The sequence below is a fragment of the Ctenocephalides felis genome, unplaced genomic scaffold (genome assembly GCF_003426905.1).
Source record: "Ctenocephalides felis isolate EL2017-DRISC unplaced genomic scaffold, ASM342690v1 CF-g0.4_SCAFFOLD_01170, whole genome shotgun sequence".
Taxonomy (NCBI): domain Eukaryota; kingdom Metazoa; phylum Arthropoda; class Insecta; order Siphonaptera; family Pulicidae; genus Ctenocephalides; species Ctenocephalides felis.
The window spans coordinates 16,456,246-16,480,099 of NW_020537324.1; the positions used below are offsets into that span (position 1 = coordinate 16,456,246).

General features: G+C 28.7%; 4 protein-coding genes across 5 annotated transcripts; 3 read left to right on the plus strand and 1 right to left on the minus strand.

Moving 5' to 3' along the window:
- The first annotated feature begins 994 nt into the window (after positions 1–994).
- On the plus strand, positions 995–8,044 carry LOC113366175 (xaa-Pro aminopeptidase ApepP-like). The gene is given in 12 exon segments (XM_026607740.1): positions 995–1,065; positions 3,204–3,345; positions 5,332–5,383; positions 5,386–5,499; positions 5,871–6,107; positions 6,175–6,467; positions 6,549–6,817; positions 6,897–7,046; positions 7,126–7,255; positions 7,355–7,532; positions 7,613–7,788; positions 7,855–8,044. Coding segments are annotated over 12 exon segments (1,950 nt in total). The 3' UTR covers positions 7,993–8,044.
- Positions 8,045–8,576: 532 nt separating this feature from the next.
- LOC113368202 (active regulator of SIRT1-like) lies at positions 8,577–9,722 on the plus strand. 2 transcript variants are annotated; one of them, XM_026609769.1, is made up of 5 exons: positions 8,577–8,763; positions 8,836–8,886; positions 9,038–9,171; positions 9,253–9,485; positions 9,601–9,722. In XM_026609769.1, the coding sequence occupies exons 1-4, from the start codon at positions 8,700–8,702 to the stop codon at positions 9,370–9,372; spliced, it is 369 nt and encodes a 122-aa protein (XP_026465554.1). In that variant the 5' UTR covers positions 8,577–8,699; the 3' UTR covers positions 9,373–9,485; positions 9,601–9,722. The 2 variants fall into 2 exon arrangements, with proteins under 2 accessions (XP_026465554.1, XP_026465555.1); XM_026609770.1 differs by having other exon boundaries at positions 9,605–9,655.
- An 841-nt stretch (positions 9,723–10,563) lies between these two features.
- On the minus strand, positions 10,564–16,458 carry LOC113368465 (AP-2 complex subunit alpha-like). Its single transcript, XM_026610009.1, has 18 exons — positions 16,331–16,458; positions 16,100–16,257; positions 15,772–15,856; positions 14,178–14,389; positions 13,893–14,086; positions 13,601–13,832; positions 13,271–13,533; positions 13,038–13,206; positions 12,783–12,970; positions 12,453–12,717; positions 12,189–12,386; positions 11,963–12,114; positions 11,720–11,881; positions 11,515–11,658; positions 11,289–11,407; positions 11,062–11,206; positions 10,793–10,997; positions 10,564–10,720 (listed from the first exon to the last, which is right to left on the minus strand). Exons 2-18 carry the CDS (start codon positions 16,103–16,105, stop codon positions 10,643–10,645), a joined length of 2,817 nt encoding a protein of 938 aa, XP_026465794.1. The 5' UTR covers positions 16,106–16,257; positions 16,331–16,458; the 3' UTR covers positions 10,564–10,642.
- A 4,165-nt stretch (positions 16,459–20,623) lies between these two features.
- On the plus strand, positions 20,624–23,829 carry LOC113368028 (mid1-interacting protein 1-like). Its single transcript, XM_026609594.1, is given in 4 exon segments — positions 20,624–20,810; positions 23,074–23,364; positions 23,417–23,586; positions 23,589–23,829. Coding segments are annotated over 4 exon segments (654 nt in total). The 5' UTR covers positions 20,624–20,763; the 3' UTR covers positions 23,735–23,829.
- Positions 23,830–23,854: the final 25 nt, after the last annotated feature.

Consider the following 23,854-nt stretch of genomic DNA (forward strand, 5'->3'; position numbering starts at 1 on the left):
GGTACCGTTTTTGGAACTTTTTGCCCCTATCTTCGGAACCGCTAGACCTGCCTTTGCCAAAAACTAATCAGCACGTCTCGTTATCAATACGAATCGAATGTTTTTAAAAAATTTTAAATCGGAAATCGGTATCAAGATACGTGATTCCGAAATCGACGAAAATTTGTATCCGCACACATACACACACGCACACATACACACTCACACATACATCCATTTCTTTAAGGTATTTTTTTATAATTTGCAGAAAACAAAAAAAAATCTGAAATACTGCTGATCCTTTTGGTAAAGATCGGCCGGACCCTTTTTTCGATTTTTTAACTTCCCGTCTTGAAATAATATGAACTGTCGGATAATCTGTCGAAAACATAATCAAGCCTTTATTTGTGGGCATTGAATATATTATATTTTCATATTGTCTAGGGCTATGATATTTTTCTCTGCTTACTAGATATTTATTTTAAGGACACATATAAGATTTAAAAAATCATTTTCAAATTTTCTAGAAACTTCAATAATCTAGTTCAATGTGGAACAAATATTGTAATTGTTCTATGCTTTGCTTTCGGTATTTCATGGAATTGTATAATGTTATTGAAAATTCAATGTAAATGTTAAAATATTGACATTTTATGCAAGCATTCTTTGATCTGAATTCTTGAATAATTGTTTGAAAGATAACAAAAAAACAAGTGATATTAAAGCAATAAAAAGTCCCATTTTATAATGTTAGCAAATTTATATTATATATTTTAAGAGTTTAATGTATATGGACTTTATAATCAATTTTTAAAAGTAAATTTCTATAATTTGATTATCCGTTAGTATAAAATAAAATTATAATATTTAGTAAAGTGAAATTTTTTTCAAATGTTATTAATCCCTGAACAGTGAAAACGATACTTTAAATTTCATGTTGTGCCAAAACAGTTAATATGTGCGAATTATACCTTAACAAGGAAACACTAACTTGCTGTATTAAAAATCAATTAAAATGTTAAAAAAATCATATTTATTTTCTTTACTTTTATTGTGGAATCTTACTGTTTTAATCAGCTCAGAAAGGTATGAATAGTTTCAATCATTATGTAAGTCATAATAAATAAAAATTTATTATCTTCATTATTGATGTTATGTTATTAATGATAACGTTTCACTAAATATCGTATTGGTTATTGATATTTTAAACCTGTTGTTTTCATTCATTTTTTAATCAATTTATATAAACCATTTTATATTTTATTTTGAGTATATTTAAAGACAAAATTTTTAAACAAAATCGCTTGAAATTTTAAATAAACTTCTTCTTGTATCTCCATAATGATGCCATTTAATATATAAACTATGTATATGATTTTAAATCTCAAAATATCAAATAAACTTCTTAACGTTTATTTTTATCAAAGCATGTCTATATCAAAAAAGTGTTTCCATAATAATTTCATTCCATATATAAATTATCTTTTTTGAAACAGGTCAAAAATTCAAATAAACTTCTTCCTCTTTATTTTCATTTTGTTATGTACCATTACATGTTTTTACCAAAATTTGGGTAAAAACATTTAAATGTGTCTCTACGATGATGCCATTTAAAATATAGATTCTATATACATTTTTCAAATTATATATTCATATGAAAAAATTTATCGAGATTATTGAATAATATTCTAATAATCGAATTCAGTATAGAGAGTTAAACATTTATCTCAACAATCTCTGTTTATATTTCTTTGATATAGAATAATGTAATTTTATATACATGGAATTTATAAACATATCCATATGCATTATTTTACATCATTATTAAACAATAGTTGTTAACATATATATACTATAATATTTACAAACAAATTATATGGGGATTGAATTCAATGAAAACAGAGTTGAACATTGATCTTTATTATCATTGTTTTTATTTCGGACATATTACAGTGCATTAGTACTCATAAAATTGATTAAAAAAATATTTAAATTAATAAAATATTAAGCTTAAAACGTATCCTAAAAATATAATTATTATCTTTTTTAGTTAGACAAAAAGTGTTTAGAATTTTAGAGGGTCGACAGGGTCCTAGGTTAAATTATTCTTGATATAAATATAATAGAATATTTTATAAATTTGACTATCTGTAAATTTTTTAATTTTATTATCTTATTTTTTGAATATCGTACAAGGTGATTAGAACCAAATACAATTTATTATATTCAAAAAAGAAAAAAATAATAATAAAATAATTATTATCATGGGCTTTAAATAAATAAATAAATTTAAAGCATGATAATAACAAATAATAAGAGTCTGGGTCTTATAACAACTTAGTCATGTAAAATATATGAAGCTCTTTGTAAAGTCATACATATTTTTTCCAATTGGATTAGATTAATTTATTGTATCATTATTATATCCAACAATACGTTAAAGGGGATTTAGATATCTTTTTTATATTATCTGTTATGGATTAAAAACCAGCGAAGATAAAAAAGAATTGATACAATTGCGAAATATTGCAATATGCCCATCTTATAAAATATTTATTATATTCTCACAAAACATAAAATTTACCTTTCATATCGTTAAATAAATATTCAATTGACCTATGATAAAGCTACAAGTTGAAGCATTGTTAATTAAAGATTATTATCTATTATATAAAATACACTTTTGTAAGAATCTTACATAGCAGAAAAAATCACTTTTACTGTACTGATAACATTCAGATAAGAGTAGTATTGATCGAACAGTAGTGAATTCAATATGTAAGTAATTTCTCTAAAATCATAATTGATTGAAACTGAATTAGTTTGGGGAAAGGTTAATAAACTGTGTGTTTCATTTTATCGAAATTTAGAGCTTTATCACTTCTTTAAATTAATTAAGACTTACGTTAATGATGCATAAATTTATTACATAAATATATTTTATTATATATTCATTTGTATATATATATACACCTATATATTTATATGTACATTTTTTTTATTTAGTAGTCATAAATTTCTCTTATTGGTTAATCAATTGGAATATTCATGAGCATTGATGAGCATATAGGTATAGATTTCAAGAAATTATTCAATCTCTTTTTTAAACTTCCAGGGTTTGCAAACATTTTCAATATTTATTGTATAAGATAAATTCTCTATAGATTTTCTGGATTTATGTATTTATTCATGCAATTGAATTTAATAATTATTTTTGTATTTAGGATTTCACAAACGAATTCAAGCACAGCACCCATGAAGGGCACTGGCCATATTCTGAAACGGCTGAGATGTTTAATGCAAGATGTAAAATACGTTAAAGAACCAATTCATGCTTATATTGTGCCAACGAATGATGCTCATCAGGTACTTAATTTAATAATAAATAGTATTAAGAACTTGTAATGCTATTAAAAAGCAAAAAAGGTCATAAAAATTTGTTATAAAAGTAGAAATTATTTACAATAACTGGAAATATTGTTTTTGACTAAATTAGTATAATGAGTGTAAATATATGCAAATGATTGTAAATCTACTATAATGAGTATAAGTTTAATAAAATGATAATGAACTATAATGAGTGTAAAACTGCTATTAGAATGTGAATCCACTACCATTATAGTAAATCCCATGTTCGAATGAAAATTCTCGACAATGAGTGTAAATCTAATTTAATGAGTATAAATTTAATTGAATGATATTGATATAATAATAAATGAGTAATCTGCTATAATAATGAGTAATAATAAAATCTGCTATAATGAATGTGAATCCACTACCATGTATGTAAATACCATATATGAATGAAAATTCTCTACAATGAGTGTAAATCTACTTCAATGAGTATAAATTTATTAGAATGATAGTAAACTATAATGAGTATACATCTGCTACAATGAATGTAAATCTACTACTATGGTAGTAAATCTCATGCATGAATGAAAATTCTCTGCAATGAGTGTAAATCTACTTCAATGAGTATACATTTAAGAGAATGATTGTAAGCTCTATTGTAGTGTAAATCTGTGTAAATAAATTTAATGAATGATTGTAAACTATAATGAGTGTAAATCTGCTATAATGAATGTGAATCCACTACCATGATAGTAAATTCTATGTATGAATGAATTTTCTCTGCAATGAGTGTTAATCTACTACTATGATAGTAAGTCCTATTTATGAATGAACAATCTCTACAATGAGGGTAAATCTACTTCAATGAGTACAAATTTTAGGAGAATGATTGTAAACTATATTAGTGTAAATCTACTACAATGAATGTTAATAACCATCATAGTAAGTCCCATGAATGAATGAAAATTCTCTACAATGAGTGTAATCTACCTCAATGAGTATAAATTTAATAGAATGATAGTAAACTATAATGAGTGTAAATCTCCTATAATGAATGTGGAATCCACTACCATGATAGTAAATCCCATGTATGAATAAAAATTCTCTACAATTAGTATAAATCTACTAAAATGAGTATAAATTTAAGAGAATGAGTGTAAATCTACTATAATGAGTGCGAATCCACTACCATGATAGTAAATCCCATAGATGAATGAAAATCATCTACAATGAGTGTAAATCTACTTCAATGAGTATAAATTTAATAGAATGATTGTAAACTATGATGAGTGTGAATCTGCTATATAAAAAATGTAAATCTACCACCATGATAGAAAATCCTATGAATGAATGAAAACTCAGAATGATAGTAAACTATAATGAGTGATAATGTGCTAGAATGAATGTGAATCCACTATCATGATAGTAAGCCCCGTGAATGAATGAAAATTCTGTAAACTGAGTATAAATCTACTACAATGAGTATCAATTTAAGAGAATGATAGTAAACTACAATGAGTGTAAATCTGCTATAGTTAATGGGAATGATAGTAAATCCCATGTATGAATGAAAATTCTCTACAATGAGTGTAAATCTACCAATTTAATAGAATGATTGTAAACTGTAATGAGTGTAAATCTACTACAATAAGTGTAATTCTACTACCATAGTTGGAAATGAGTATAAAATTCTACAATGAGTATGAAGCTACTATGATTGTAAATCCACATGTATGAATGTAATTTCACTATAATTTGTGTGAATTCTCTACAATGAGTGTAGATCCACGTGCATTAGTAAAATTTCTCCACAATTATTGCAAATCTGCTGCAACTTTTTTACATTTAATTTGAATTCTTTGTCAGATTTTTAGAAAATGTGACTGATGAATAAATATTTCTTTTAATTTTAAGCATTTTATTAATTACAAGAAATCATCACCTGAGAGGTTTCCAAAAATAGTAAGGGCTTCCTAAGGGAATTAAATTTTCTTCCAGAGTGAATATATTTGTGATCATGACAAACGACGAGATTACATAACGGGTTTCACAGATCTGCAGGTACTGCGATTGTAACAAATAATGATGCATTACTCTGGACTGATGGCAGATACTATCTGCAAGCAACACAAGAAATGGATGAAAATTGGTTGCTTATGAAAGAAGGTATTATTTCTTCTTATCCTTGAAATAAATTTAATTTTGCATATATATTTCACACTAACATAAATACTTTGACCCTCATTTTCTAGAATATATAATAATATTACCCTTAATAATAAATTAATGAATTGAAAAAATATATAATTAATAAAATAAATCTTTAGAATATATATTTTAAAACTTCAAATATTCTTGTTCTAAGATTTTCTAATAATTTTTAATTTTGTAATTAATAATGTTCTGATAACTTAATTTTTATCTTCAAACTATGCAAATAAATAATAAGATTTTATAAAATAGACCTATAAACAAAATCATCATATTTATTTATATAGAGTTATATTTTCTGTTACATTATTTTTCACTCTTACTAGGATTGCCATCAACTCCGACCCAAGCAGCATGGCTTTCCAAAAACCTTCCCCCAGGAGCTAGAGTAGGATTTGATCCTTCTTTGATGGAATATTCCACTTGGAAGACTCTACATAATACACTAGAAGCTTCATCAAAGTATCTTATTGCTGTAGAAACTAATTTGGTTGATGTAATTTGGGAAAATCGACCACCTATTTCAAATGCATCTATTAAACCATTAGAAATAAAATATTCAGGTAAGATTTAGAATTCAGTTTCTTTTTTATACTTATTTTTCTAAATGGAATATTTTGTATTCAAAAGGTAAATCAAGTAGCGACAAACTTAAAGAAATTTATGAACAAATGAAAGAAAAGGATGCAGAGCTCTTAGTTCTCACTGCACTGGATGAAATAGCATGGTTATTAAACTTGCGAGGATCAGACATTGATTATAATCCTGTTTTTTTCTCATATGTTATTATATCATTGAATAAAGTTCACTTTTTTGTGGATGCTCAAAAAATAAATGATGAAATTCGACAACATTTTCACAGTGAAAACTTGAATGTAGAAGTTCATCCATATGAAAATGTGAAACAAGTTTTATCTAAATTGGTAAATTGAAACATAAAAATTGTTTTATTTATTGGTGTGACCTATTTTTTAGAAAATTTGATTTGTGAATATTTTATGTAGGTAGAAGAAACATCAAACCATACATGGATTAGCGATGATTCTAGTTTTGCTTTAAATAATTTAATACCAGTAAAGAAAAGGCTTTCTGAAATAACTCCCGTGTCACTTTTAAAAGCAATAAAAAATCCTGTAGAAGTTGAAGGAATGATTAATGCTCATGTTAGAGATGGTGTTGCATTATGTTGTTATTTTGCATGGTTGGAAAAGGAAGTACCTAAAGGCAATATTACTGAAATATCAGGAGCTGATAAATTAGAGGAGTTTAGAAAGTGGGTTTGTTTAATTTAAAAATAAAATAATGTAAATATTTCTATGAATTTAAAACAATTTTTTGTTTGTATTTATCAGGATGCAAAAGGATTTTGTTGGTTTAAGTTTCTCTACAATTAGTTCATCAGGACCTAATGCAGCCATAATTCATTATCATCCTTCGAATGATACAAATCGTGCAATCAGTACTTCAGAGTTATATCTTTGTGATTCTGGGGCTCAATACAAGTAAGCTGATTTTATTTTTAATTAACTAATAAATTAAATTAAATTATAACCATTATATTTAATGTTTTTAATTTATTAGGGATGGCACAACAGATGTAACACGAACTTTACATTTTGGTGAGCCCTCTGAATATGAAAAGAAACAATTTACAAGAGTCTTAAAGGGACAAATTGCAGTACGCACAGCTGTGTTTCCAAACAAAATTAAGGTTTACAAGCATAATTTCTATATATCATCATATTTACTCATTAAAATTTATCTTATCATAAGAAAGTGAAAATAATCTTATGATATAATTTTATTTTAGGGTAATACTTTGGACACGTTAGCTCGTAAATCTTTGTGGGATGATGGTTATGATTATGCGCATGGAACTGGTCATGGAATCGGGATGTATTTGAATGTACATGAAGGACCAATGGGCATTTCATGGCGCCAGTTACCAAATGATCCTGGTTTACAAGAAAACATGTTTTTAAGCAATGGTCAATATTATTTTATTCATTTTTCTTTTGAATGATCTCATACTGTGGGAATGTTAATAAGTTTTTATTTTATATTTCAGAGCCAGGATACTATGAAGATGGTAAATTTGGTATAAGAATTGAAGATATTGTTAGAATTGTAAAAGCGAATGTTTCTGGAGATTTTGGAGGAAAAGGAGCTCTAGCATTTGAAACAATTACATTAGCACCAATTCAAACAAAAATGATTGATGTACATATGCTTACAGAAAAAGAGGTAATTTGATGATTTCTCTTATATGAAAAAATTAAACCAGATATTTTTATCGCCCATTAATTTTAGATAAATGTGGTGAATTCATACCATAAGCGTTGTCTGGACACTCTCGGACCGCTAATGTTGCAATCAGACCAAAAAGAAGCATATGAATGGTTGGTTAAAGAAACAAAACCAATTAGTAAAACCAATTGTGCCTTGTAATAAAAGCATTTTGTATATGGATTTATTGTGTTCATGTAACTCATAGATAAAAGAAGAGTATAGTATGATGTAACTATAGTTTTAATTTTGTGGTTTGTTTATATTCAAATACATATTGTTATTAAAATAATAAGTTATTTTTATTATAATGTTCAATAGGTAATGAGTAAAGTGGCCAAGCGGCCAATCCTTGTGCGGATCATTATTCTTAGCCACTGTCTTTTTTAGATATATTTTGAGAACCTGTGATATGACACAATTATATATAAAAGTTTTATAAATCCTATTTTATATGAACTGTTGAAATGATAGTATAATAATTATCATATATATTTGTATTTTAATTTATATTAAGAATATGAATTAAGTAATTCAGAGTAACATTTTTTTTTCAACTTTAGAGGATAAACATTGATTGTGTATGAGTATTCAACTCATCAACCTTCATTTCATAGATAAAAGAAGAGTATTAGAATAATGTTACTTATTAAAGGGTGCACCAATTTACTAAAAAAAAGCTCATGCAAAAATTATTTTTTAAACTTTGTTGGTTTGCATGGTTGTGATTACATTTGCAAAGATGGAGAAGCACAGAAGAACCACGTGATAATAATTTTCAAAAATTTCCATATAACCTTAAAAATACATGTCACAAAGCTAAGTTTATTAAAAAATGATAATAGAATATTTGAATAAAATTTAATAAAATGTCTGCGTCATTAGTGCATAAAAGTTTACAAGTTTTAAAAGGTGAAAACAATTTAAGTAAAGGTAAATATTACCCTTATTGTTACTTTTTGTTTATATGTATTCAGCAATGTACACTCATTTTGATTTTTTCAGAACCAAAATCGAAAAATATTAAGAAAAAAAGAAAGAAGAATAAACAGATAGGTTGGTTCTCTAATATTATTATCGAATTAGTTTGTATTCTTATCTATGCTAACAAATTTATGAAATTATAATCTGAATCTTCTAAATAAATTGATAGATTTTTAAGGGTTATCTTTCCCATTATATTATTCTAGTAATTATATACTTACAGCTGATAATACAAAAAAAATCACTCTTGCTGATATACAAAGCACAACAACAAATAGTAAAGATAAATTTGAAGACAATCTTAAAAAGCTACAACTGTTAAGTTCCAGGAAATTAGATAGTGAAACAGCCGAAAAGGTGTGTATATAATTTCATTTTCACTTATTATAAAGAAAAATATTTGTTTATATAAATTTATTATAAATACTATGTTAATAGGTTTTTGAAAGAGCTGTCAAAAATACCAAATTTGTTGAAGAAACACAACCTGAACCCGAAGGCACAGTTTTCACAGAAGAAGACTTCATTAATTTTGAGAAAGAATATTTTTGTTCATAAAATGACTCTATCTGATGTAACAGTTGGACGTATGATGGTTCTAGGATCTATGATATTTTTAATTTATTACTTTATATGGGTCATACTAATGCCTATAATGAAAGTACCTAATGGTAAGATATAGCGTAATTAATGCATTTTTAGTTTACTCACTTATAATTTCAAAATATGCGCATGAATTATATTAATATTTAGATGAGGCATTTACAAGTACTTTAATTTTTTCAGATAGCTGGTTATTGACTCTTTTTCCACCAACTATTTACACTTTACTGTTACCAGCAATATTTGGATTATTTTTTATTGGGTCTATTGTAATATTTACAGTTTATAATATAATATTTTCGAGATAATACTATTTTTATTATTTTGTGTGATAATGCTTCCTGAATTTGGCTATTAGATTGTTAAAAGTATCATGAATTGGATTGTTTTTCGTTCATAATTTTATTTCATCTCTAATACAAAAGAGATAAGTAATACTTTCAAGAAAAACTAAAATAACTAAGTAATACTACTTTATATTGTTTATTAACAAGCATTTTAAAGTTTACATTCAATACAGATAATTCACTGTTTGGTGAAATGATTTCTAATCAAATATGATAATATAATTTCAGACAATTACATTTGTCTAGAGATTCAAAATATAGTAACAAGTTATGTTTAGATACATAAATGCATAACAGTGAACTAAGAATACTTAATCTTACGATCTAAAATTTATTATTTTTTTTATACAATCATATTTATAATTGAAAAAACTTAACAATACATAACATAGAATATATATTAATTTACATTGATTTTTAATGCACTCATACTTACATAAACAATGTATATACACATGTAGGTGACTACACCGGGATGAGGCAGAATGCTTATTTCATTTGAACAAAATCTGCAAGTTGCTTATAAAACCAAACATGTCTATGCATTTCGAAGTATGAGTGATTTCATATATATAGCATTGTACTGAGTATACATTCACTTACATTACCATTGGAATGAACTTACTAAACAACTACAAACCAAGTATTCAAAAGTCTCATTAAACACAATTTACAAATTATATATAAAGTATAAAAAAGGAACTTAAATGAAGTATATATTAATATCAGAGTCATTATATGTGTTTACTTACAGATGAATAATTGTATATTCAATTAGGTAAATCTTAAATTAACAACAAAATATTACAAAGAGACGTTTTTTATCATATTTTTATATGATATCCATTTTGTTTTAATAGATTTTATTAAATGTGAAATTAAAACTGGTCAGACAGCAATTCACAAACCTCCATTGATACAGATTCCTTGCTTGAGCGTACAGTTAATCTGAACATCTACAAAAAAAAAGAAGGTAATTAGTTTTTTTTCTTATTTATATGTCAATTTAAAATCAACATATTACTAACCTGAGCTTGTTTATTTGGCTCAAGACGGAGTAAGCATCCCACTTGCTGAGTTCTTGTATGAATGATGCCAGCACATACAAAATTATCAGGATTTGGATCGATACCATCCAATAATTGCATTCCAAATCCAAGAAGCTTAGTTCTAGCAGCCTGCAAGTCCATTGGAGGAGTTGCTTTAAAAATTCTTTGTGATCTTTGCTGCTCCCTGAATTAGGAGAACAATGTGAGTGCATTTACTACTTTATAACATAGTAATAATGTATACCTACCCGCCTAAATTTTTCCAACGAGCAAAGAATGATTCACCATTCATTTCAGTTGGCTCAAAGAATTTATTTACAGTTAATGGCAGTCTAAGTGTAAATCTTTGTTGTACTCCGCTATACATAAAAGTAACCATTAAATTGGGTGAATCTGAAATAAAGAATTTGAACATGTATCATATTAAATCAAATTATTTTAGTCAAGTGAGCTATATGCAACATTTTTTTCCTACCTGCATAATCCTCGATGCATTCAGCTGTTAGCATTTGTTGAATTTGAGCACCAGCTTCCAAAGTTGGTTCAACTGGTTTTAATTGAACAGCTAATGATTGTCCAGCAGTCCATTGAACTCTGATAAGTTGAATAACAAATGTTGAATATATATATATATATATATATATATATATATATATATATATGATAATTCACTATAATTACAATAAATTTGATATACTTACACAGGAGTAAATTGTTGTAAAGCTACTTGTGTTTTGTTTCCATAAAATAAAGCCAATCTACCAAGATTTTGACGAAATTCACTTTTGACCCCAATTTGTATCAGATCATTTTCAAATAATACTCCATTATTTTTGCATATGAACCTGAAACAGAATAAATCAATAAAAATAAATCTATTACCATGTATCAATAAATGACACAAACTTTTTAGAGTTGTTGATATTCATATTTCCATTGGTTTGTTTATTAGAATAAATGTCCCCAAGCATTTCTACTAAGCTTCCTGTAGCCCCTGATCCACTTTGTGGTGCTGAAGTTGGAGGCGTGGATAGTCCTAGCAAATCGGCAGAAGCATTGCTATTCACACTACATAAAGAAATTAAATTTAATAGAGCATGAGATAAAGAAATATTGAGAGATATTGAGATAAAGAAATATTTTACTTACGAGACATGATTATCACCACCCTGATTCGGTACAGGGCTTTTAGACTCTCTAATCTCATTTTCTGGAACCCGTCCTGGCTTCTTTTTCTTTAAAACAGCCAAAATAGAAGATTCTCGTTCAGGAAAAGCTGGCATTTCCTCAAGAACTGTTGCCTGTTTAAGACAAATTCAGATATAATTATGCAAAATATATTAGTACCTTTTGATAAATTTCAATATTTACTTACCAATACATCAGTTGTGGCGATAATGCTAAGTTGAAGATATTCACTAGCTCGTTGTTGCAATTCAGCATCAGCCGAACGCAAGTTGCTATGTGTTTTGAAAACATCTTGAATTGGGGTTCTAATTTCAGGAAATAAATTTACAAACTTAATATATGTAGATAGAAGTAATGCTCTTGTCATTGGAGAACAAAGGTGGTACTGAAAGAAATATTAAAAAATAAAATTCTAGTCTTTTATAAACATCATAATACTTTTGAAGGATACCTTGGAATGTAGGAGTTGAAATTGAACTAAAGGTGAAGATCTTTGATCACCAGCTATCAAGTTTCCAAATTCTCCTAAAATATAACCACCCACTTTAACCATATTTTCATGACAGGCTGGTGCTTGTAAAGCTTCGAAAACAGTTTTGGCAGCATAACCTTGGACTTCATCACGATTTATAACAATTTGAATTACTCTGTACCATACTTCTTCAGAAACATAATCTCCAGCAATACGAATGAGATTCAGAATTACATCAACATACCTAAAATTTAAACAATTAATACAAATTTAATTTTAATCTCAATAGTAAATGTAATTCATACAAACCAAGTATAATCCGTGGCATATTTTTCAGCTAAGATTGCAACTTTCAGTACCATTTCTTCCCTTATAGAATAATCAGCAGTTTCTAAGTAGTTTAACATTTCTTGCACAATCTCTTCAGCATTTGTCTTATCGCACATGGCATACAAAAGGTCAACTGCTTGTTGCCGAACAGATACATCTTTTTCCATCTAAAAACCATTACAAATAAAAAAAAGGTTTTGGATTGTACTACACTACACTTATTCCAGCAAGTACCTTCATTGAAAGAATAACGACTTCTTGATGCTTTTTGACTGCTTCATGTGAAAACTCTGATGTTGCCAGCAAACACATCGACTCTAAAGCCAAGTATCTCAGATTTGTTTCACGATTTGATAAGAATTGACCAAGTTGATTGCAAGCACGAACCAACAAATTAGCCTCACTAAAATAACGAATATAATAAAAACCAAGAATGCTATGATATTATTTAATTTAGTAAATAGTACCTATCGTTATGAATAATCAAAGATATAGCTTCAAAGAGCACAGCATTTTTGGCATTTGAATGCTGAACTTTCTTCGACTTTGGAGGCTCTTGGGCTTTATTAAGAATAGTCTCAAGGCATTCAGAGAGTCGACCACGGACAGCTTGGTCTTCTGCTGGAGGTGTATAATTTTGAAGCAATCTCAACAACTTTACTGAAAGCCATGGTGCTGGCACAAAGTAATATGTATAATCTTGAAGATCAGTATAACTTGAAGTAACGATCTACAATTGTAATAAATCAAAAATAGTCTCACTCTCATTATTTTATGCAATTATTTCAATCAATTACTCTGGATAGTCGTGAGACAGCCAAACTAACACATCCTTTATATTCATCAGGATTTTTCTTTACTAGAGCATCAATCAAACTAGTTGCAGCGGTTACTACTCCCATATGTGGATCATTAAGCAAATGTATTATCCTAGAAGTCCATTCACCTCCTGGAATGATCTCAGGGCATGTGCGGAACAAACGCAACAAACACAAGGCTGCAGATTGCTTTACAACATCCATGGTGTCCCTATAATAAATTTTTAATGAAGCAGTTTGCTAAAATCATATGATTATGATTGATATTTACCCTGAGACGAGCAATTTTGGAATCTCAGTGCTAAAAGACATAGCCATGTCTCTGCTTCCAATATTAGCTATGCACTGCAAAGCCAAATTTACATGGATTGGATTACGAGATGCAAGATCATTTTTGATGCTTTGAATTATCAACTGGATGAGATCACTATTTGTATTTACAAGCACTGATATGAACAAATAACCCTGAGGTACAAACATAGAAATAAGAATTATTTACCTTTATATGATTAATATTATATTTGTTTCACATATTATATTTTTTTAAATTACTTACGATTTGCTTTTCACTATATTTATTAGATGACAATAGATTGACTGCCTCCATATGCCCAAAATCAATATCATGTCCCAATAAAAATATGAACAAGAGCTTGCAAACATATTTCTTTTTCTGATAGCCATCAAGAGTTTTATCTCCTTTGAACTTGCTTCGGATATTTGCAAGTTCCTTATTAATTCTCTTAACTTCTGCTTCTTTGCTTTTACCTTGAGGAAATAGTCACATTTGATAATGGATAAAGGATACAAATGGTATTTGCATGATTTAACTAATAAATAACAAACCAATTCAGTAGCAATTAGGGAATGCAATACCGATAGAAAATTTCAATACTGGTATTTCGGTAATTTTTCATTTTAAAACCGGAATACCGGTATTTTTATTAACTTAAACATACGTAAACAAAATTGAAAGTTACTAGTAAAAATATAAAAAATTGTATATACAACTATAACTATATTCAACTAAACAATAAAATAAAACAATAAGTTTATTTTTTTAAATAATAATTTAACAAAAAAATATGCAATTTAATTAATTCATTATCACTATCGAGTATATTGAGTACTTTTCATTTTACATTATTATAAAAAACTGTGTTGTCTGTATCCGACGTGTTAATTTAGCATAATCTCCAATATTTTAAAAAAATAATTTTTCTACACTAATTTAAGATCGGATTCTTTGTAGATATAAATAATAAATTACTATAATTGTTGAGTATTGTTATTTAAACCAATGTGATGCTTCTATAGTATTTTCAAACTTCGAAACGTTTTTGAAATATAATATTTTATAATTGTAATAAAAAGAAAAAATATTCAGTAATTATCATAATTATTATGTATAAAGTTAGAAAAAAATAAAGATTACGCAGGGGTAATCTGTATGATATAAAAAATTTTGGCACAAATATCACTTAAAAAACTGTTACAATTTTACATAATATGAAACAAACACCATTATCTATCAGTCCAATTCTATTTATTGTAACACGATATGAGGCCCTTCGGAAAGCAATAAATATTCAGTTTAATGACGAGTTGAGATAATATTTGACATTTGTTTATATAATATAAACATAATAATTAACACAAAATTAATAATATAAATTATATTATAGAATCACTTGAAAACATAGCTGTTTGATTATGGAATTTGAAGATAAATTTGTTCCGAGAAATTTAAACTTTAGGGTATTATGTATCAAATAGTGCTTATATAAAAATACCGAAAAATACCAAAATCATTTTTGGAATGATTACCGGTAAAAATACCGCCGAAAAATTGTTTGTGCATGTCTGAACTAACAAAAAGATTATTAATAAATGAACTATGAGACTTAGATAAATATTAAGAGTCATGATATTTATGTGAGCGAACAGCAAATAAAAAAAACTCTAGTTTTCTATTTGGATTCGTATTATTATTATTTGCTCAAGTAAAATTCCTTGCCGAAAATCACAATTGAAGCCTTAAAGAAAACAATTTATGATGACGCCAAAGTAGGACACCAAATTGGGCTTCTTTAAAGTATTCATCCGATAGTCATAAAACTAAGTATCAATTATTAATGGTTTCGACTTACAGTTTCTTATGTCTGATATAAAAACCGCCAAGCCCCGCATTCCATCCCCTCGTGCCGCCGGCATACTGCCGAATTTCTCCAAGGACTGCAACAATTATTAGGGATTAGTAGACAAGGATAATATCATAAATATAGATTAACAACAACTATGCATTCTATAACTACTTGGAACAAAATGAACAAATATACAAGTGCAATGAATGAATTATTATTATTAGGTTTTGATAACGAAAATATTCTAAATAACTAAATACATAAGTAATTCAGCATGCACTACGTATATTGACAAGTAGATTTCGTTACAAAGGGGCGTATATTGATAACTAACTTTCATCCGGAGAATTCGATAACAGGATCAACACTTTATTCGCAGTAATATGTACACTTTTCCTCTTAAAACAAAATTAATAAACCACCATATCTGTTCTTATAAGAATCCAGTGCTAAATTCTGGGTAGATCGCGATTGATGAAAACTTGACAAAAGCTAAAGATTTGGAACAACCGGTGTTATAAATATTAATTCTGAATCAAAATTTCGATAGCCATATTTCACATACCTCTGTTGTTACAAAAATAAAAGTTATTATATAAAAAGCACTGCGGGACTTTATGACTTGTTAATAAATTTCGTTGGCAATTAATAGTTCACATCACAGTTTGACAACTGGCACTGCTGAAAGAAAAGGATGCTTACAGTGACCTGTAAATCTAAATAGGAATTATATTGGATTTTATCACGCCGCGCCTTCTGTTTTACAATCTAATCTTCTCGGAGATTCAGAGAATGCTCTTAGCTTCAATAGAGGACGCACGTAATAAACATATTTTTATGAAATATTTACACACAAACCTACATGTAAGCAACAATTAAAATGGTATCACAATATTTTTTTAATTAGTAATACACAGTATTTTTGTTTACAAATCATGCGGTTGCAATAATAAACTAACTGCAAGTGTTGTTTTGTCTTCAGGCAATTTTCATGATTTGCGTAAGTCGGCTTAATCAATAAGAGTTGAGATTTGGCCAGTTAAAGATAGAGTTTTATTTATGCTTATAATATTCAGAAATATATTTATATTATAATTAAACCAGTATCTAAAGGCCTATGATGTTTAGTTTAAAAGATATCCATTTAGACCAGAGGTTCCCAAACTTTTTTGTATCGTGGACCCTTTGTGCGTTGCCCTAGACCCCCAATATTTTAATCAGTATCTAAAGGCCTATCATGTTTAGTTTAAAGGATATTCATTTAGACCAGAAGCTCCCAAACTTTTTTGCGTCATGGACCCCTTGTGCGTTGCCCTAGACCACCAATACTTTAATCAGTATCTAAAAGGTCTATGATGTTTAGTTTAAAGGATATCCATTCAGACCAGAGGTTCCCAAACTTGTTTGTATCATGGACCCCTTGTGCGTTGCCCTAGACCCCCAATATTTCAATCAGTATCTTAAGGTCTATGATGTTAAGTTTAAAGAATATCCATTTAGACCAGAGGTTCCCAACCTTTTTGTATATTGTGGACCCCTTGTGCTTTGCCCTAGACCCCCAATATTTTTAAGACCCTAAATTAAAAATACATGCAGTGGTGTCGGAACCATGTGGGCTGGTGCGAAAAAAAAACGAACCCACTAGCTGCCTATCAAAAAAAAACGAGCCCACCCATCAAAAATTAGCTTCCGACGCCACTGAATACATGTGAGTTTATACATTTATTAATTGAATCTAAAACTAAAAGAAAAGAGTAACAAATAAGTAAAAGTTTTGTAAGGTTTAATCTTACAACTACAGGCTAATGATGTTCAGTCTATATATTTTTTTTGTTAGTAGATCAAAAATGCTGCAAATTACAAACTTTTATAAAAATGTACAATTTTATAAAAATGTGCAATTTCCTTCGTTTTTTGTTTATTTATTAATATTGTTAATAAGTGTTTATTAAAGATAGTATAATATAACTAAATTTATATTATACCAAGAGTTCCAATATTGTGGAATCAGTGGCGTCGGAACCGTGTGGGCTGGTTGGGTGAGATTGTATAAAACGTTTAAAAACAAAACAAAAAAGAGTCCACCCATCAAAAATTTGCTTCCGACGCCACTGCGTGGAACCCATTTTCATTACATGGACTCCACATTTTTTTCCATTGAACGAGTATCTCTTAAAAGTTGTCATGGATCCTAGGGGTCGATATGGACCACTTTAGGAACCACTAGTTAACTTCCCCTAGAGTAAGTTATAGTATGTAATCGCAAAAATAAAATTTTTATATATCTTTAATTTATTTTCATTACATGAACTCCACATTTTTTCCATTGAACGAGAATCTCTTAAAAGTTGTCATGGATCCTAGGGGTCCATATGGACCACTTTAGGAACCACTAGTTAACTTCTTGTAGGGTAAGTTATAGTAATCGCAAAAAGAAAATTTTTATATATTTTTACGTTTCAATTGTTTCTGAATATATTGAATCAGAAAGAAAGATGTATGTGTGTGTGTCTGTGTGTATGTGTGTGTGTGCGGATACAAATTTTTGTCGTCGAATTCGGGAACACCGATCAACCGATTTGAATAATTCAAAAAACATTCGATTTTTATTGTAACATAATAATAATACCTAATTATACCGTTAAATTAATATTTTACAATTTAAAGATGCACATATATGGAAAAACAAACATTAATTTCCTTACCTTTACCACATTCATTATCAAATAAATAAGTTTTTTGGTGTGATATTTGATTTTCCTTGTTTCAAGAAAATGATATATTATGTGAAAGCAATAAATCATATTTTACTACAAAAATAGGAATTTCAATTACATTTAAAAATGGCATAGTTAATAAAGTTAATTTAGGCAAATAGAATACCAATTAAATTTTCTAAGGATTCCGGAATCACTATATGTGAATATCAATTAGAATAATTTTCAGACTTTTCTACGATATCTGTGAATACAAATACGGTTTCTTTTTGTTTTCTGAAATTAATTAAAATAAGTAAAATTATAATCATACATGCAGTATACTCTTACTTTACACAATTGATTTTGTTCAGAATACTTGGAATACTACTATGATTATTGTCCTACATTTTATTTCTTTAGTATTTCTCAAAATATAGAATACAGGCACTGTTATAAATTTTTGTCTGATTTAAAAAGTTTCGTCTTCACTTTACATAAGCGTAATTATTTGCATGTCTAATTACTATTTTCTCCAAAATGTGTGACTGACATTGACTTTAATATGAATAACATTGATTTTATGAAAATTGCGATTTTTGTAAGACAAATTCTGGAAATATAGTTACCGGAGTAAAATTCAAACTATCCTTTTGTTCTATTCCTATAATTTTCTCCTAAATATTCACAGCCAAAATATTTTGGGCTACGGGGTGATTCAAGGGAAAATGAGAATCATTTTTATTTTAATAAATTATTAACTTGGCAAAAGAGAAGTTTAGATAATTTTATGTTTTCTCGACGTTTCGAGTCATTCTGAATCGTTTGGGACCAAAATTAAAAGAAGTATGTATGTATGAGTATTTTATCTACATAGGTAAATTTCAATGTTTATTGATTAAGTCGACTATTTACACGTATCGGGAAGTTCATGCAACTTGTCTTAAGGTAAATTGCCACTTATATATATCTTTAACCCTTTCCACTCGGATGGCGCCGCTCTGGCGCCAAAATACATATTAATTCTGTAATTCGCGAGTGGAAAGGGTTGATATATTATTTGAATTACAGGGATTTGAGTAATTTTAATTATACCAATCTCACATAAATTTCGCCTCATTTAAGATTCAGTTAAATGCTCCAAATTATTAATCTATTTCGTTGAGGGGTTCATAAATCACAAACGCTACTTATTATAAAGTGTGATGCATTTATTGCAGAGGTTCGAAAAATTTATTTTTATTATTGTGAATTTAATCGCTCGTATTTATTGCAATAAGTTAATTCTTTCATTCGAACATAAATAAAACAGTATTACCAAAAATTTGCATGCAAACATAACAATGTCTACGCATACATATACTTGACCTGTCGATGCTGAACTTTAGCTGTAATATAACAATCTTTGTTCACAGACCTCTGGACCTCCATTGAGGTAAACAGAATTAATTAAATCATAAAGAATTAATTACGATAATAATTAAATAGCGTCGTCGATTATATTAGAATTTCCGACGATCCACGTGCGTGACGTCAAAAACAACAGTAATTTTACATCAGAAATAATTTAGTATTAAAATTTCCATCTTTTGTAATAAATTATTATTGGTACGTCATCAGAATTTATAGCAAAGGAGGAAAGAACAAGCGAATGAAAGTCTATGATATACTAGAAAAAAGTTAAATTTTAACAAAACATGTATAATATAAATTAAATAATTTATTAGACTATTGTCAAATTACTTAATTGCCTTACATTTATTAAAAAAGTGAAAAATTTAAGTTTAACTCAAAATTTGAACATTAAATTCAAATAACCCGCTTTAAATCTACGTCCAATAATATTTGAGCAACGTGAGCATCGACCAATGAGATCCTTTCATTGTGGTCTGACATATGGGGCTTGGGAGCACTCTAGATATACGTCAATTCAACATTAAAATAAATGATAGTTTTCACATAAACTGCCAACAAATAAAACAATAAATTAAATTTTATTGAAATTTACATACTACAATCAAATACAACAAAAATATATAAGCGTGTGAAATTAATTTTAATTTTATCGTCAGACGAATTTGCTATCGGCCTCCTGAGCCCCTTCCAATTAAATGTCAATCCATATAAGAAGTTGCTATGTTTGTAGTGGCATCATTTTGCCAGTGCCAGTAGAACACAAAACTAGTGTCCGTGTATCAGTTGGTTTCTCGATAAATAAAAGTGTGTTATGATTTAGTGCTGGACTTAAACAAATTAAATAATAAATTAGTGCGAAATTATATTTTGAGAAAACCCAGGAAACATGAACGGATACAGTGATAATTTATCCACTAGTATGGAAAATAGCAGGTAAATAATTTATTTTATGAAAAATATATCATCAACATATCATACATTTTTGCATGTTAATTATATATCATATTTTGATTTTTCATTCGATAAATGTTTTTAAATGGAAACAATATTTCTTTACGAAAGTTTATAACACAAATTGGTTTTGTGAAAGCGGTTTTTTGTGCATACATTACTTTTGAAATATCTTGACACAATTCTTATGCTGGAATTACTATATCCTATTATTCTTATTCATAAAATTTAATTAAACACGATGGCTCTTTGTAATGTCAAAGATGGCAGCTTTACTATGTTAGGTTATATGACGTGATTTACTATTTTAAGACCCACACCCAAATGTCAGTGTACATTTTAAAAGGAAATAGATTTACATTTTATCTTATTTATAAAACTACATATTTCTTCCTTTCTTATTTGTAAAACCACAAATATTTTCGAAGGATAATTTAGAGATTGATTGTGAAAGGATATAAGGTGAAGTAACAAAAAGCGCATGATGCAATGAACATGTGCACATGATGACATCGATAATTGTATATAACTTACCAGTTTTACTATATGATATAAGCGAATACATACTTTCATTACAGTACATTTCATATGGCACCTAATTGTTTATATGCTTATTAAATCATAGACATATCTATGTCCAATTGAATATTATTTTAATTTTCATGCTTTTCATTTCTTACCCAATATGACAATTAAAATCAGATACATCCAGCCAAGAGCATTTAGCTAATTCAATTTCTATATTTCATAAAACTTCTTTAGTCAACGTGATTACTAAGAAATTAATGCAATTTACTACTAACTATGTTTACAGAACACATAATCTCATGTTTGCAAATATACATCAAACCGCGAATTGCTCAAGCTTCGCATAGTTAATTTTATCCATCTGTTGAAATAATGAATATGATGAAATACTTTTGCTGCTACAAGAATAGAAAGCAGTTTTTCTCTCTGACAAGTGATTGTTTAATGTTTATTATATTGGGATTTTATCACATACTTTAGTTTGTGGCAATACGATTTATACATTCTTTGTTTTTATACAATCCTTAAGGGGGTATTCTAGTGTAGGGCGATGAATTTCAGGTCATTTTTAAAGTGTCGTTAAAGAAAGCAATGAATGTTTTTACTATCCATTTTTTACCACTTGTTTATCAATATTATTAAAATACAAAACAAGAATTAAAAAATAAAAAAGTTGAAAATTGTAAAAACTGGCAGCTGATGAAGTGGGTGGTGTCAAAAAATTGGCACTTCAGTCTTGACATGATTTCAGCCCTTCTAGCCATCGGAAATGCAAAAACTAAAAAGATTATAAAAGTAAAAAGTTTTTTTTACAAATTGGCGGCTGTTTGAAAAAAAAAGTGTTTTTTTACTGTTTTTTTGAGTTTCTCGAATTTTTTAAAAATAGTAAATATTGGAATTTGGGGATAATCCTAGTTCGGGCTATAGATAGGTCTATGGACAAGACTCTCTGAACATTTCAAGTGAATCGGTCGATTAAAACTCGAGAAATCGTGTCAACAGTACTGAAAAAGTCTGTTCTGAGAAAAACGCATTTAAAGTTTTGCATGAAGCCAAACCACTATGGAGATCGAGTCAGTAAAATGCCTATATCTCCGAAAATAATTCAAATTTTCAAAAACCTTCTCGTACCCATATTCTTAGATAGTTAAACTTTGAAAATATGAAATAAAAAAAAATCGATTTTTTTTGAATTTCTACACTCGAATACCCCCTTAATGTTATTGTTCCACTACTTCTGTGGAAGCACTAGAAGTATGTTTTGAAACAACTTAACATAACATAAAAGTTTATATATTGCGCAATTTATAACAGGCATATTTTACATATTTCTATGGTATCATATAACTTGATATAATTTAGGTGAAATAGTGAAAGCTGTCAATATATCATTGCAACTTCAAAAACTGGTTTAGTTAAGGTTGAATCGTTCGTTATTGGATTAGTTGAATACATTCAACAATTTATTAACATTGGATATACTTTGCTAACGGTTATTTTCAACGCAATAGTTCATCTGCGAAAAGTTTATCTTGGTGTAAATCTTTACAAGTTTTTATTGATGTCCATGCTTGCATTTTTTGGGATAGTTATATCAAGTTGATCATATCGTTTTGCCAAACATGTATCATTCTATCTATCATTGGAATCGAGCAATTTTCATCTTGCTTATCTTATGTGATATCAAATTCTGATCGCCGTTTCGCTTTGTCCTCAGAAATTGTCTGCGGCGCATAGCTCGTCACGATGATCAGGAGTTTTCAAACCAGAGCATCTTGAACGCTATGGAGAAATTTGTAAAAACCGTCAACCGCATGGACGAGACCATTCTGATCCCATGTCGTCTGATGGATTTGAAAGCTGCTCCTGCAGCAGATGAAAAGCCAAACGGCAAATCTAAGAAAGGTTCAGCCGATATGTTGACATCCACTGACCTGTACGATTTGTACAACATGTTAAATAATGTCAAAGTTGATCTTCTCTGGGGGGTGGCAAAGCTCCCGCGGAAGAAAGCTCGGCGCGGAAGAAACACTACAAGTACCTGCCGCGAATAATAATTCGGCTCCAGCAACATCTCCCGATAATAATACCTTAAAAGTTACTAATAGTAAGCCGGGGCTCGCACGCAGGCCCTCGACCGCCAGCATGGCGTCCACAAACTCTGCTGTTTCCCTTAGCGATTGCGATTCGGATGCCGGCAATGAAAACGACTCTGGTATTGAAAGCGAGGAAGGTGCCGAAAAGAAAGATAAAATCCCGTTTGGGTGTCTGAGAATTTCCGAAGACATTTATTCGGCCTATATAGGACGCTAGAACAAATGACCGAAGCCGCCAATTACGTTACGGATCGCTACCAAACGGACGTTGGAAGTGTTTGATCAAAGGCCTCAACTTGTTTCTAGTTTTTAACTTAATATTATTTTGTTATGAATAGCGTTTTATTTATTATTAGATATTTGTGAATTACGTTCGGTTGACACCATTCAAAGATTAAAAGT